Here is a 14,089-nt window from a genome sequence, read left to right on the forward strand (position 1 = left end):
AAATCCCTCCGATTTTCTGACCTTACTCAAACACATCGGACGTATGAAACCGCTGATTAGACCCTCAGATCTTCTCACGTCTCACGTGCAGGTGCTCGAACAGCAGGAAAATCATTTTTACTCTGATAAACAGAGCCCCCGAGGCCTGGCGTTTTTTTTCTTTCTTTTTTTTTTTTTTTTTAACAGGGCTGCTGCTGTGTGTTGTGTTTATTATCAGATTAACGTCCAGGCCAGAGACTGGAACAAGACGCCGAAGCGTCAAGTCTTTAATGATGATCAGAGCAAAAGCACAAAGAGCACGGAGAGGAGCTCATCAAATTTGCATGGCAGAGAACAAAGAAAGCACATAAATCTCCCCTGGAGCCCTGAAGTCACTGAGATTAAAGACAGGAAGCCACTCTGAGTTTCTGATCGGCCAATCAAGACGCAGAGACTTGTGAACTCCTGTTCGTGCCCATGTTACTCCTGGACATCCCGTGTTACTATTCGGGGGGGGGATTGTCGTTACGAGGTTAAGGTGTGTAAATGTAAGGTGAGTTTAAGGCTGCTTTCATACTAGGAGGTGGTGGTGGTGTTTTTTTTTTTTACTCAACCATATGGTGGAATAAGGACGCTTTAAAAAAAAAAAAAAAAAAAAAGCGCTTTCCCGTCACAAAAGAAAAAGTACATTTCTGACAAATCAGACATATTTCAATAAGGACCAAAACGCCCGCTCTTCGTTATAGCTACGTATTGCTAAATATTCCGAAATCCATGTAATCCTTGTTGTCAGTGCATCTAGATGGAAAGTTCAACTAGCCAATTAGCCGAAGTGGTAAAAGCTTCATTACGGTGATGATTAGGTGGTCGGTACTCCAGTCGTCCATGGAGAAAAGTGGGAGGAAAACGGAGTGATGGAGAATCACAACCCCCCCACCCCCCCCCCCCCCCCCCCCCCCACCCCCCCGCCCAAGCATCACCAGAATGCCTGCTGTTGTTCCTCTGTTGCCATGGTGATGAGAAAAAGCAGCTCCTTGTTCTGTACCCTAAGTGTTGTGCATTAAGGTGGGAACAGGTACAGAGTAAAAACGCCGAAGACACTAAATCACACTAAATCACAGAGACGAGAAAGACAGAGGTCTGATGTTGGAGGTCTGATTCTTCTAATCCCGCTCGTCTGAGCTTCTCCCGATCGCTAGCACTTTGTTCTCTCTGTAAATGTAAAATATATAGAGCGCTTTTAAATGCATGTTCAATATTTCGCGTCATTTCACATCAGATCTCTCGCATTGGAGCGATGTGGAGCGTCGTATTTTGGTTCTCACGCCCCTTCCCGGTCGTCCCCGATCGAACAGAGACGTCTGCGGACGTCCGTTATTAAAATCCCTCGCTGTCGGTCGACACGATCTACCGTTATTTATTTTCTCATCGCCGTCATATTACATTCAATGGCTTGTATCTGGCTCCAGAAAAGAGTCCAATTCTACTCACGGTAAATGTCATATCGTGTTTTTTTAAATGTCATAGTCTCACACACAAGCAGCTTGGATACATTTCCTGTTCGGATCGCCGTCGCTACTGGAGAATATTCAAATATCACTTTCGGAACGCTGCACATTTTATATCTTCTTTTTTTTTTTTTAATCATTTACACAAACACAACAAACACCATGGTCTTCATCCAAGGTTTCTTCCAACTCCCCAAAATCATGTCTGTAGTCGGATCGGCGACGATAAATCGCCCGTACGCGTGAACGAGCGCGTGGATGCGTTTGTGTTCTTGGTGCCGTGCGATAGACCGGCGTCTTATCCGGGGTTTATTCCCGTTTCACACCCGGTATTCCCGGGATAGACTCCGGAACCACTGGACCAGGATGAAGCGCGTACTGAAAGTAAACGGGTTAGTAGTTTACATGAGCAGCGCCAATATTTCTGGACGGTAATTTCACTCACGCTGTATCCAACATGGTTTCATACACACACGAGTAGCCCAGTGGAAAAGTTGCTAGTCTTAAGTTAAGACGAGTGTGAGAAGTGGGACTAGCTTCGTGTGAAATCGACAAAATCGCTCCTTTGATAATATTATGTTGTTGTTGTTGTTGTTGTTGTTTGTGAGTGAGATACTATTGCTTTATCAGCTTCACATACTGTATAGACATGCTATAGTTACATACAAGCTGAAAGAGAACATAGTTCCGTCTCTTTCGTTCCGCTTGGAGATTATTCGCACACAAACTGTCCTTAGCGGCTACGTGCTAGCTAGCTAAATTGTAACGCTGCGGTCGAGTTATCTCGGAAGTGGGAAGTCGGCGCTCGGAATTACAGTCGTTTTAGACCTCTGTGCGTTCGAGCTACAAAGTGGGACAAAAAAAAACCCCCCCAAAAAATCCCACAGACGCGTCCGTGTTCGTCTTTTGTTCGAAACAAGCTAGCCAGCTAACGGCGATGAACGTATGTATATTTTCATCCTCAAAACTACCCAGTGAAATGTCTAGTCAGTGTTGTGTTATAGATTCAAACAAGCGACTACACTGTAGTGTGCGTATGTTGACCGATATAGCTAAAGCTAACACGGTACGAGTCCATCCGGAATTCCGGAGCAGGAATTCCGAGTTGATTTTTTTTCTTTGGATTTTGAAAGCGTCGGGAGTCTGAAACGAGAAGTTACGCCATTTTTTAGTCGAATGGTGTCGGGGGACACCTCGGACGGGGTGCCGACGCATCGCAGGGCACGATCGCGCACACGTTCACGCGCTATGGACGATTCGGATATGCCGATCGACCCACAACGCAGTTTGTAGGACTGGACTGGAGGAGGAAACCGGATTCAAATCCCCAACCCTGGAGGTGTGAAGCAAACGTGCTAACCACTAAGCCACTGCGCCTCCCTGTCCGTCGTCCTCAAAGGCGAAAATTCCCAAGCTTCCTTTACACGTACCGATCAGTTCACGCGGGATGCAGCCGATCCTTGTTCGATTCCAGACGGAGATCCAGACGCACATAAGTGTCTGGACTCTTCTCGTCTCACAATACCGTTACACTTCACTTTGAAATTCTCCATCGTGGATATTAGAGCATACTAATCCCAACTGTTCATCAGGGCCCGGTGCGGTTTTATTCCCGATCGCCCAGATTTACAGCGCTCCACGCTAACAGGATCGACCGTATCACGGGACAGGTTTATTCGATCAAGGTGCCGCCGTAGTTATGAGATGCAATCACCAAATTGAACACGATACGTCATGGGAACTGCTGTTGCAGGGAATTGCTTTTATGCAAACCAGACCATGGCGTATCTCATCCGCTGCCTTTCCATTACACGGCGTAGAGAGGATGCGGCTCTGATCTCCTGCTTTAAAAGACGGTCCACTTTAATCAGCGGACTCTTCAATTTAATTAAGAGAGAGGAACTGGACCTTAGCCACCAATAGATCTAGCGGGGTTCGGGGCTGGCGAACTTGTTCCGAACGCCCGAGTTGATGTCTAGCTAGTGCGCGAAAGTGTAAAGAAGTTTCTCGATCTGTAGAAGGGGTGGAATAAACAGCTGCCGTGTCCATCTCGCTCACACGTTCGTGTCGTGGCAATTCTCTCTTCTAGCAGCTTCATATCTGACCATCAGCATGGGAGTTCAAACCCCTCCTTCTTCTTTTTTTCCTCCGCTCATAAACGACATCCATTCATTTTGCGCTCTTCGTTCACCTCAGACCCGGGCTCAGTGACCTACACAGCGAAAAGCACTCAGGATGTCCCGGCGGACACGGACACGGAGACAGACCACGAGTACGACGCGTTCACGCACGCCGCACTCTGCCGGATAAGACCTGCTGCAAATATGATTAGAGAGAACACGAGGCCAGAAACCCGGCGACTCGACGCCGTGATCTAATTCAGCGACGAGGTAGAACCAGACGTTCGTCCGAAAGCTCGGGCGCTATAAGACCGTTCCTCCCATCACATTTTAGTGTCTCCGTGCAGCAGAACTTGAGAGAGAGAGAGAGAGAGAGAGAGAGAGAGAGAGAGAGAGAGAGAGTGAGTGAGTGAGTGAGTGAGTGAGTGAGTGAGTGAGTGAGTGAGTGAGTGAGTGAGTGAGTGAGTGAGTGAGTGAGTGAGTGAGTGAGTGAGTGAGTGAGAGTGAGAGTGTGAGTGTGAGTGTGAGTGAGAGAGAGTGAGTGTGAGAGAGAGTGAGTGTGAGAGAGAGTGAGTGTGAGAGAGAGTGAGTATTGCGTGTTGAAGCTGAGGGAGAATTGCAGCCCCTTTCCTCTCTGAGGGGTAAATGGAAGAGCCTTATGAAGCTTGGCAAGAGGCCAGAGAAGGTTTCCACGGCAACAGCCGTGTCCCCCATTTCCACCTCTGTTCATTCCGTCTCTCTCGCTCCGTCTTACATCTCGCACCCAGTTTCCACATCAGGTGCGGTGTACAGTGCATATAGAATTATCACCACCCGTTGTGATGATGACTAAAAATTCATCTCAAGGATGATTTATCGTTCAATTTTAACACAATTTTAAAAAAAAAAAAAAAAAAAAAAAAAAGTAGGGTATTATTCTTCTTTCTGCAAGACTGTCGTTTCAAAATGACCGTCACCCCAAAAACCGAGCAGACACGCGCGTGAAAATGTGTGCGCGTGTTCCTGTAGGTCTTGTTTTTGTTTGCACCTGCCAGGAATCATTTCTAATGAATTTCCTCCTTCCCAAAATATAAATAAATTATTCATTTAAACCACAGTGACCCTGATGAATGATTCAGTGCGCCTCATGAGCACCAAGTGCACTCCCATGATTATGAACGTGGCTTTTATTCTTCATATACTTAGTAAAATTAAATAAAAAAAAAAAGTAAAAAAAAAAAAGACAAGTACAGTTTTTGGAAACCAGAAGCAACAGAGCCGGAGCGGCGTCACACGTTCTCATATCCAGCAGCCATGTCTATTTTTCCCGCTCTTAATTTCCCTGACTCGTCGGCGGCGCGTTTAGAAGCACATGGTTGTCGTCAGCGTCGCTACTTCACAGCTGTGTGATCTTTACGCCGTTATTTAAATGGCCAGCTTGTCACTATGTGTTAATGAGTGAGAGTCCCAGGTGTACACACAGCCAGTAAACAGCTCTTTCATTAGGAGGATGAACAGCAGAGGATCTGGGCTGAGGCCAGATCGGACGTCGGAAATTACTAGGTCGGAGTGACACAGACGTGGCACTTTGGTACGTGCTCCGAGATGGGACACCGTGCATATCCGATACGTGGGCGTGCGACACGAATGAGACGTTAGGTCGGAATCCGTGCCGCTTTTTCCCCCCAACGTACTTTAGCGCTACGGTCCGTTTCATTCGGAATTTGGAAGGACCCGACCTCAGGCGCTGAAAAGTACACAAGAACGGTCATTCAACTGGGAAGTCGGAATTCCCGAGTTCGCCGCCGGTAAGCAGATAGAACTCGATTCGACTCATTCTAGAGCTGCTTCATAAATATCCAGCAAAACCCATACACATGAAATTGAATTGAACTGAAGATGCACACTAATGTACTCCGTCATCCTCGTGTACACTAACTGACTGTGTCACTTCTGATAATGAAGGGAAATCTCTCTGGGTCCTGTTGCTGCTGTATAAATCCAGTTTCCTTACCGTCGTCTTTTCATCCCAACTGTTCCCCTCCGCTCTATACTCTAAAAATGACATTGGGATATAAAGGTTATTACACAGTGAATTTATCATCTTTTTTTTTTTTTTTTTTTTTTATCGCCCACACACATATTCTCACCGCCCCACCCCCCTTCTCTCTCCCCCTCCATCTCTCTGTGTGAAAGTATTTCATCTATCAGACTGTAAACCACGTGTGATGATTAATGATGGCGCCCCAGGTAGCCCAGTAACCCCCCTATATACCCCACCACCACTGCGTGTGTGTGTGTGTGTGTGTTTTTTTAAATATATATATATATATATATAAAAGGTCTAACAGGACATGCAGTCTTTATACTGAGCACTACACGATCATTATTTCACTTCAGAAACCAATTGTAGGATGAAATCCGGTGTCGCGGCACGGTCACGACTGATTGACAGACGTATTACTGCTTCTCCTAATCATGCCAGGCTACAACCTAATTTATAGAAATGTGTCTACATCATATATAGGAAGGAAAAACCTCATTTCATGCAGCAGCGATGAATAATGCATATATATATATATATATATATTCTATACTATGAGATACAATATATGTGTAAAACTGGCTGAGCTGTCTGTATGAGGTTCCTCCAACAACGTTCACGTTCCACACTGTTTTGTCGGCTGTTTCCGGCGTCCGTAGCTCTGTTTGCTAGCCCATCACTCCGAATGTTTTTGTTTCTAGTCTCCATGCACAGACGCTGAAAATGAGCTGTGTCTAATGCCGCTAAGTGTACTGTCTTAATCCTGTTGAAAGAGCAGTCAAGGAGAAAATCCCCCCCTTTCATTCTCCCTCGCTGTTCCCGAAGCCGTCTGTCAGGACCGAGTGGAGGTTTAATAATGAGAGTTACGTTTACGGTAGAAGCTGTAGAAGCTTCTGCAGCTTATAATGAAGTAGAATAGAATTTACAGTCCAAGCGTATAGATGTTTAACAAGCTCAGAGTGGTATGAGTGCTGCTTTATTATACTTTCTGGGGTTTTTTTTTTTTCTTTCTCCCCCCTCAGATCCGATAGAAATTCTCCCGAACGCATCGCCTCTGTGTGCCAGCGGGTCACCAGTAATGTGTCATGCGACGGGGATTAGTCATTGTTACAGACCATGTGGTCATGCAAAAAATGATCCACACAGCTCATCACGTCGCCAAGTGGAAATACTGTTACAACCCCGAAGTGGGTTATTTTCGTACAGGCGCACGGTCCGGAGCGGGTTACGTGGCAACGATTACGGTTAACGGTTTATATAAGTTTACACACGCCTTGCAGAATTTCTTATTTAGCACTGCCCTGAATAAACTGTTTCACACTTGTTTACGTATAGTCCACAAGACGTTTACGTACGCTTACACGACTATTACGAAAGGAGCGGACGTTCACTGATGCTCAAGAAGGCAACACGACTAACACGTTAAGAGCCGGGGGGGGGTGTAAACTTTTGAACGGTGTAAATTGTTATTATTTTGTCTTCTGGGAAAAACATAAACATGTTATGTAGCTTCTGTAGGGCGGTACTAAATGAAGGAAGAAACAAAAAAGATCTTCGAAACAGAATCATTTACATGTTCAAAAGTTTACACCCCCCCCCAACCCGGATCTTAACGTGTTAGTCGTGTCGCCTTCTCGAGCATCAGTGAACGTTCGCACCTTTTGTAATAGTCGTGCACGAGTCCCTCGGCCGTCCTCCGTGTGAGACTGTTGGAAAGGACTCAAATATGCAGACGATGCTGGAAAAGCAGAGAATGTGCAGGACCTGGAGGATTTTTCTGAAGAACGGTGGGGAGTTTAAGCGCCCAGGACGAACGAGGGACTCGTGAAGAACTCTCACGACACATTAACACGGCCGTCGATCATCCAGGTAACGCCGTTTATAGATATAGAGACTATACAGCAGATACAAATGATGATGATAGATGCGAAACTTCAAGTGAAAGAACACGGCCCTGTAATAGAGTGCACCGTATACAGTAAGTAATACACTCGTCTTCCTCGCTCTGTCCATTGTACATGAACGTGAAATCAATAATTCATAAGAGCAAAGCAAGTGAAGCGTTCATATCTCTCTCTCCATTCGTCTCCTCCTCTCTTTCTCTTCCCACAAGCTGCAAGGTTCACCGTTCATCTTCCACAGGTGAAATCGTAGCTCGAGAACACACCCACACACACAGACGAACACACAGAGTGAGAGGACACGTCGAAACGCTTTTGGACAATTCGTTTTATTCGCTCTAAATCTCTCATTAGGCGGTTTATCGATTGCGGACTGCTGATTAAATTTATAGCCTTATTGCTCTGTTCACTTGTTTGTGGTCGCCATTGCGTTTCTATCGAACGCTTTCCAGGCTGGAGATTTCATCAACACCTACGGTCTTCACTCTTCACCCAGCAATCGCCCAGCAGCGCGCTCGTCCCTTTAATCGCTCGGTCGAAGCTGCATCCCGGAGATATCCGCCCGCCGTTTATGTTAATCGCCGACGAGCGGGACGGCTGGGAAAGCTTACCTGTTTAGAAGCGAGGACGATTTCTGTAAGGATCTTATCTGGGACAAGAGCTACAGCGGACAGTCCACTTTCGCACCGCGGTCCTGTTTGATTCGTAGAAGAGACGCGTCGATGAATCGTCCATCGCGGCAGCTCTGAGCTCACAGTAGTGCAGCTGGAAAATCGCAGGTCTGTGTTAATGCGCTCGCGCTAATGCGTCATCGTTCCTACGGCGACGAGTCATTCGCACTCGACTCTAATCTCAGTAGTTTAGCTCATCGAAGCTGATCTAACGGTGAGCCCTTGTGCGTCGGTTTAAAAAAGTTACACGTAGGGCCACGGAGGACAAAAATGTCCCGAAAGCAATCCGATATAAATCCATAAATGACGATTAATCAGGGCGTTACGAACGACCGCTGTATAAAAGAAGGGCGGGGTCAGGTGGTGTTTAAGTCATCTTCTTTTAATGACGTACGACACTGAGCGAGCGATCTGCGACCGATCTGGTACGTCTCGAGCTGTGGACACGTAGCCGTCTGCTCGTCTAGCACGGCGTCGCGGAGGATTTACGATCGAGACGATTAAACACAGCAGTTTCTCTGGGTCATGTGCCTGGTGTCATCGATCACCTGGGTAGAGTAGATGTTTTTGTGAGGAGGTTCACACCAGTAAAGTCATAAATGTAGTAACTGAAGCGGACGGCGAACCTCAGGCCTCGCCGTCATGGCGTAATTGTTCATAACTCGCAGGATTTGCACCCGTCGTCAGTGCGCGGTTAGCTTTACGGCTCTTTATAGCGCTCTATCGGCCTTTATAGCACTCCTTGCGTTGTGGAGAGTGCGCTGATGAGTGGCCCGTGGGGAACCGTAAACACCGCAGCGCTGAAGTGAAAATAAAATGTGAGAGGAAGCGGCACGGATGCAGAGCCGCAAACGTCGCTTCCATTTACACACGTCCCTTCGGGTTAGAGGGTCACGGGAGCAGGTGCTACAATAAACAACGGAGTGTGTGTGTGTGTGTGTGTGTGTAAATGTTATGCAGGAAGCTTGTAATAAATGGTGACGGTGTGAGTTAAAGTGTGAAAAGGTGCGCCGAACATTGGCTTCTCTGCCCCTAATCAGCTGAGTGAGCTTTTACGTCCAGCCAAAAGCTTCTCCCTGTCTCTTTCTCTCTGTCTTCATCTTTATTCTCTCTCTCTCTCTTTCTCTCCATCACACACACACACGGGCGTGAGATCAATAATTCATAAGGGCAAACAGGAAGTGAAGCCTCTCGCATCGTTCTCCGTTTCTTCCATTCCTTATCTCCCGTCCTTTCAGTGTACGAATGATGGAAATGGGCAAGGAAAAGAAATGCCCCGTAGAATTTGCTTAAAACGAACGAACGAACGAAATAAATAAATAAATAAATAAAACCTCGCTTGGGAAATATAACCTGCCTCTTAGCGCTGGGAACGCGTCCTTTGGCAGTCGGAGAAAGAATTTGACGGCGACATCAAATTGTCATTGAAATCGAACGGCGTCTCGTCCCCCGGGGCCGCGGCGCGCGCGGTCGGAAAGCGAAGACGGACGCGTCGGCTCGGCGTCCCGACGCCCGTTACCGAGGATCACGCCGAGGACGGATATTAATCCCGAAACGGTCGCTTGTGAAATAATTGGCATGTAAGCACACGGCCTCGCCGTCCTATCAGCGCGTACGCGTCTTTTAGCTCGTCCGCGATGCTAGACACGATGCTTCTGATTAAAGTCGCACTCGAAGTAAACACATATTGAATGAAGGCGTGTGGAGTGTTCCCGTTTTAGTCGCGTTACGGACACGTACACACCTTAATCGCACCGTTGACGTCGTGGGGGAGTTTTCACCGCATCGTGCGACAGGACACGTGCACACACGGCGCCGCTCGACCGTTCGACGGCGAACGAGAGAGCACGGCCGCGTCCCAAACCGCGTACTTACCCGCTGTATGGTAGGAAGTGAAATACGTGTGTTTATATATACTATATGTTAGGTAAGTACGCGGTTTGGGACGCAGCCCACGGCTTCAAGCGGTCGTCCATCCGCACGTACAGCGAATGACAGATAATACGAGGATTAAAAAAGCCCTTAATACGTGCCGTTAATAATAGAAAGAGAGAGTTTCTCAGCGACTCCTAACGGCGCGTCCCAGACGTTTTATTCGTAACTACAACTTAAAATAACCTATGTTTTCGTAAATCTCACCGTATCGTCCCGACTGTATGATCCCGGTATTAGCCAGTAACGGGTTAAGGAGCACAACTAATCGATAACAATCTTTTTAAGTATGTCCATTAGCTATTTTTTTTTTTTTCTTTTTTTTTTTAAAGTCAATATTTATTGACCGATTATTAACAGCTTTTTATTATTCTGTATTCACAATATGGAAAGTGCCTGTAAATATCGATATATCCATTAATGTAGGAAAACTGTCCGTAAATAACTCTGTATACGTCTGAGTCCATCCCAGGGGAGCACACACACACTGTGAACGAGTGTGTACAGTATGTGTGTGAGGGGGAGAGGGAGAGAACGGTGGAGCAACAGACTCTTATATAGATTCTTCTCCTCGGTTTTATATCTAGTCACTGATGAATAAGGAATAGGGATCGTCCGAGCTCCTGTCACGTCGGTGATGCGAGCACGGTCAGAGCTGACAGAAGGAATCAGCGGCTCGTCACGAGATTAGACAGGATCGAAATGTGCGTGTGCGCTGAAAAGAGAGAACGGGGGTGGGAACGGAGATGAAACGAACCGGGGAGGAACAGGAGCGTGTTGGAGGAGAGCGTGCGTGCTGGAGAGCGGTCTGAACAAACATTCATCGAAATGAGGCTGGTGGGGAAAAGAAAAGGACATTTCCACACAAAATGGGAAGGAATTTGTTTCCTGTAGCAGGTACTTTCTGGAAAAGGCATCGAGGAATTATTAACTAGAGTTCACGCCACACACGTAGGAATTTCATGTTTTAAATCTGTGTGTGTGTGCTACAGAGTTCGCCCCGTCGTCGGGAGACGACGAGTGTGAATCGTGACGATACTACGACAGTCAGTGACCCTGGAGTCTGAGGAAGCGAAATTGCACGTGGGCTCTGGGTAGGAGGGGCATATTCTGTCTCCCCTGTCAATCACAGTGCCACGAGCCAGTCTGTGAGCTCATGTATGGGGAAAAGAGTAGATCACGCTCTCCTCCCTCCGAGTGTGTTATACTGCCCTGATGCAGCGTGATGCGGCGTGATCCTGGCTTCGGCGTCGTAGAGGAAGCACGGGGTTCCTGGTTCCTGTGTGAGACGCATGAGATACTACCCCATGCGGGACTCCGTGCCATCTCAGGGCACCATGCATACTCGCTCAGTCGCACCTACTGTAGCAATTACGCAATCCAGCGACATACATGTTTTAGGACAGAGTTTGGGGGAGGGGGGGGGGGTGGCTCAGGTGGTAGAGCAGGTTGACGCTAATCGCAGGTTGGCGGTTCGATTCCCACATGACCACGTGCTGTAGTGTCCTTGGGTAAGACGTTGATTGAACCCCAAGTTGCTAGCGCCTTGCATGGCAGCGTTTCTGCCATTGGTGTATATGTGTGTGTGTGATTGGATGAATGAGAACCAGTGTAAAGCGCTTTGCAGAACCGCTAAGGATAAAAGGCGCTATATAAGTGCAGACCCATGCACCATTTTTGTACTTGAATCATCGTTCTGTTCATTTACATTAAAAAAAAAAAAAAAAATTCCCATGTCTTTAACGCAATCTCTTTTTGGACTCCACTATGCAGGGTGTCCCGAACTCCTGAACGTCAACATACGTACGTACGGGAACTTCCTTTATGTCAGATCGATTTTTTTTTTCCGAAGGCGCGGCCGCCGTGATGCTGATGCGCATCGTCCTCTGCGCCAGGAACTCAGCGAGGCATTCCACATTACGCAGCTCAGCTCGACTTTAGGCGGTTAATCGAGGGTGAAGGAGAAAGAGTGAACATGGGATAGATAAAGTGTTCGGTATGTAGTGTCAGTCTGGCTGTGAGAACGCTGCAGTGGCGTGTGTGAGAGCTCTGCTCCGTAGGGTTTACAGTACGGGTCTCCGCAACGCACGCCCGACGTGAGTAACGCCTCGGCGGCGTTTGGTTATGGGATTGAACTGACGGAAGAATTGTTTTTGGTCTCTCTGTGCAGGTGCTGCTGTCAGGTCTGATTGGAGTCGTGTCATGGAAAAGACCTCTCTCTCTGGTGGTGAGTAAGAAAGACAACAAAAAAAAAAAAGAGGAATGAAACCCTACCATGTGTGTACACAAGCGTGTGTGTGTTTGGGGGTTTGGGTGGCATGCAGTATCGGGACGCCCGCTTTCAGTTTTCTCAAGATTTCGACGATTTTGCGCAATTATGTAACGTCCAGAAAATCAGGATTAATCAATCAATCAATCAATCAATCAATCAATCAATCAATCAACCACATGTATGGAGTATTTTTCCTTTCCACGTGATGGAAATTTCTGCTCAGCTGAGTCAAGCTCTCGAGTGGTCTATCAGGGCCAAGGCCGCGAACGACGGTGATTGCCTGTCACGCAGTGCCGCCGTGGGAAAAAAGAAATGAGCCGAAAATAAATAAAAAAATGTAAAAGCGCCCGGGCGGATGGCGTGCAAAGCACGCGCGTGGAGTCTGCTCTGCCCTGCCCGGGCGCTCGGCGTCCGGCTCGAGCGTAATCGCGGAGAGAATTCTGCACGACTCGTCCGTCTCAGACGTGCGGGACGTCATTAGCACGCGGACCACGAGCTCCGCCGATAGTGACGTGGGCGCGACGCGCGATAACGATCCGATGGTGCGGACGGCGATAATGACGATCCACGGGACGGTTCGTCAAATATCACGTTTCCAACAGTTTCCTCTCACACCCTCCCACGGTGACGGCGACAGCAGATGGCTCTCAGCCTGTTCTGAGCACATCAGAAGCTCGAAATCCCGGAAATATTGGAAGAGTAAGGCGAAGTCTTGCCACGGAGACGGGTTGAAAAACAAAGAAACGAATACACGCGTACAGAGAAATTCGGCCCCGTGTGAATTCTCTAGACGTCGCTGTAGTACAAGAGGAATAAAGCAGAGTAGCTCAGCTTCATCACACACCCGATCGCTCATCGTGTTCCTCCTCTTACGGCACCCCTCCTAACGTTTGTACCGCTGTCCGAATTCTCACCGTGTGATCACCCATAGTGCATAGCGGTTTAAGGTCGAAATTCGCTTGCCGGAATGAATAGAGCGTAAATAGACGACAATATTAGAAATACCCTTTAACGATCCTTCTAACGTCTTAGAGGTGCGCTCGATAGAGAAAACTGTGTTATATTGCGTACAGGGACTGTTTTATTTTCCTGCAACAGTGGAGACCTGGGAGAACAGCTCAGGCCTGACGAGCGAGTGGAACCCGGAGCACGTGTTCTCTCCGCTCCAGTGACTGTCAGGAAGACAGAGTCTTTAGGTTCCCGGGGGCGAGCCGATCGATCACCGGATGCCAAAAAAAAAAAAAAAAAAAAGCCGCGCCCGGGCCCGCGGGGCTAACGAGCCTCGACTCGTTCGGTCCTTCACGATGAGTACCGGTGATGTATACCGTAGGTCGACGAGGCTGTGTCGAGAAAGCGCGGCAGTGTTGCGCTGTAGCGCGCCGTCACGGCTAAAGGAGATTAAAAGGCACTAGAGAAAGCAGGCCGGGGGTTTGAACGGAGCGAGGGAACAGAGAACAGAGGAGCGGCGTCGAGGGAGGAGTATTAATGTCGAGCGGGAATGGAAAAGACAGGACGGCGCGGATCGCGTTTCCAGCACAGTTCAATCATCACTTCCCCGTCGCAGTCGGAAACCCAAACAGAGATATTTGACCTGTTTCTGGACACGGGGAAGCGAAACACTCCCTCACACGAGAACGTCTCTTCCACGTCTGTAGATTATCGTACAAATTAGAAGTGAAACAG

The 14,089-nt window shown here is 47.8% G+C and overlaps 1 protein-coding gene across 3 annotated transcripts in view; it reads left to right on the plus strand.

Annotated features, from left to right (window-relative positions):
• Positions 1-14,089, plus strand: part of fam189a1 (family with sequence similarity 189 member A1) — a 135,263-nt gene that overhangs the window by 50,327 nt on the left and 70,847 nt on the right. For all 3 annotated transcript variants that reach the window (XM_053676571.1, XM_053676572.1, XM_017458504.3), the window contains one exon: positions 12,305-12,361. In XM_053676571.1, coding sequence (XP_053532546.1) covers positions 12,305-12,361 — 57 coding nt within the window. The remainder of the gene's footprint in view (positions 1-12,304; positions 12,362-14,089) is intronic.

The sequence above is a fragment of the Ictalurus punctatus genome, chromosome 27, assembly GCF_001660625.3.
Source record: "Ictalurus punctatus breed USDA103 chromosome 27, Coco_2.0, whole genome shotgun sequence".
NCBI lineage: Eukaryota > Metazoa > Chordata > Actinopteri > Siluriformes > Ictaluridae > Ictalurus > Ictalurus punctatus.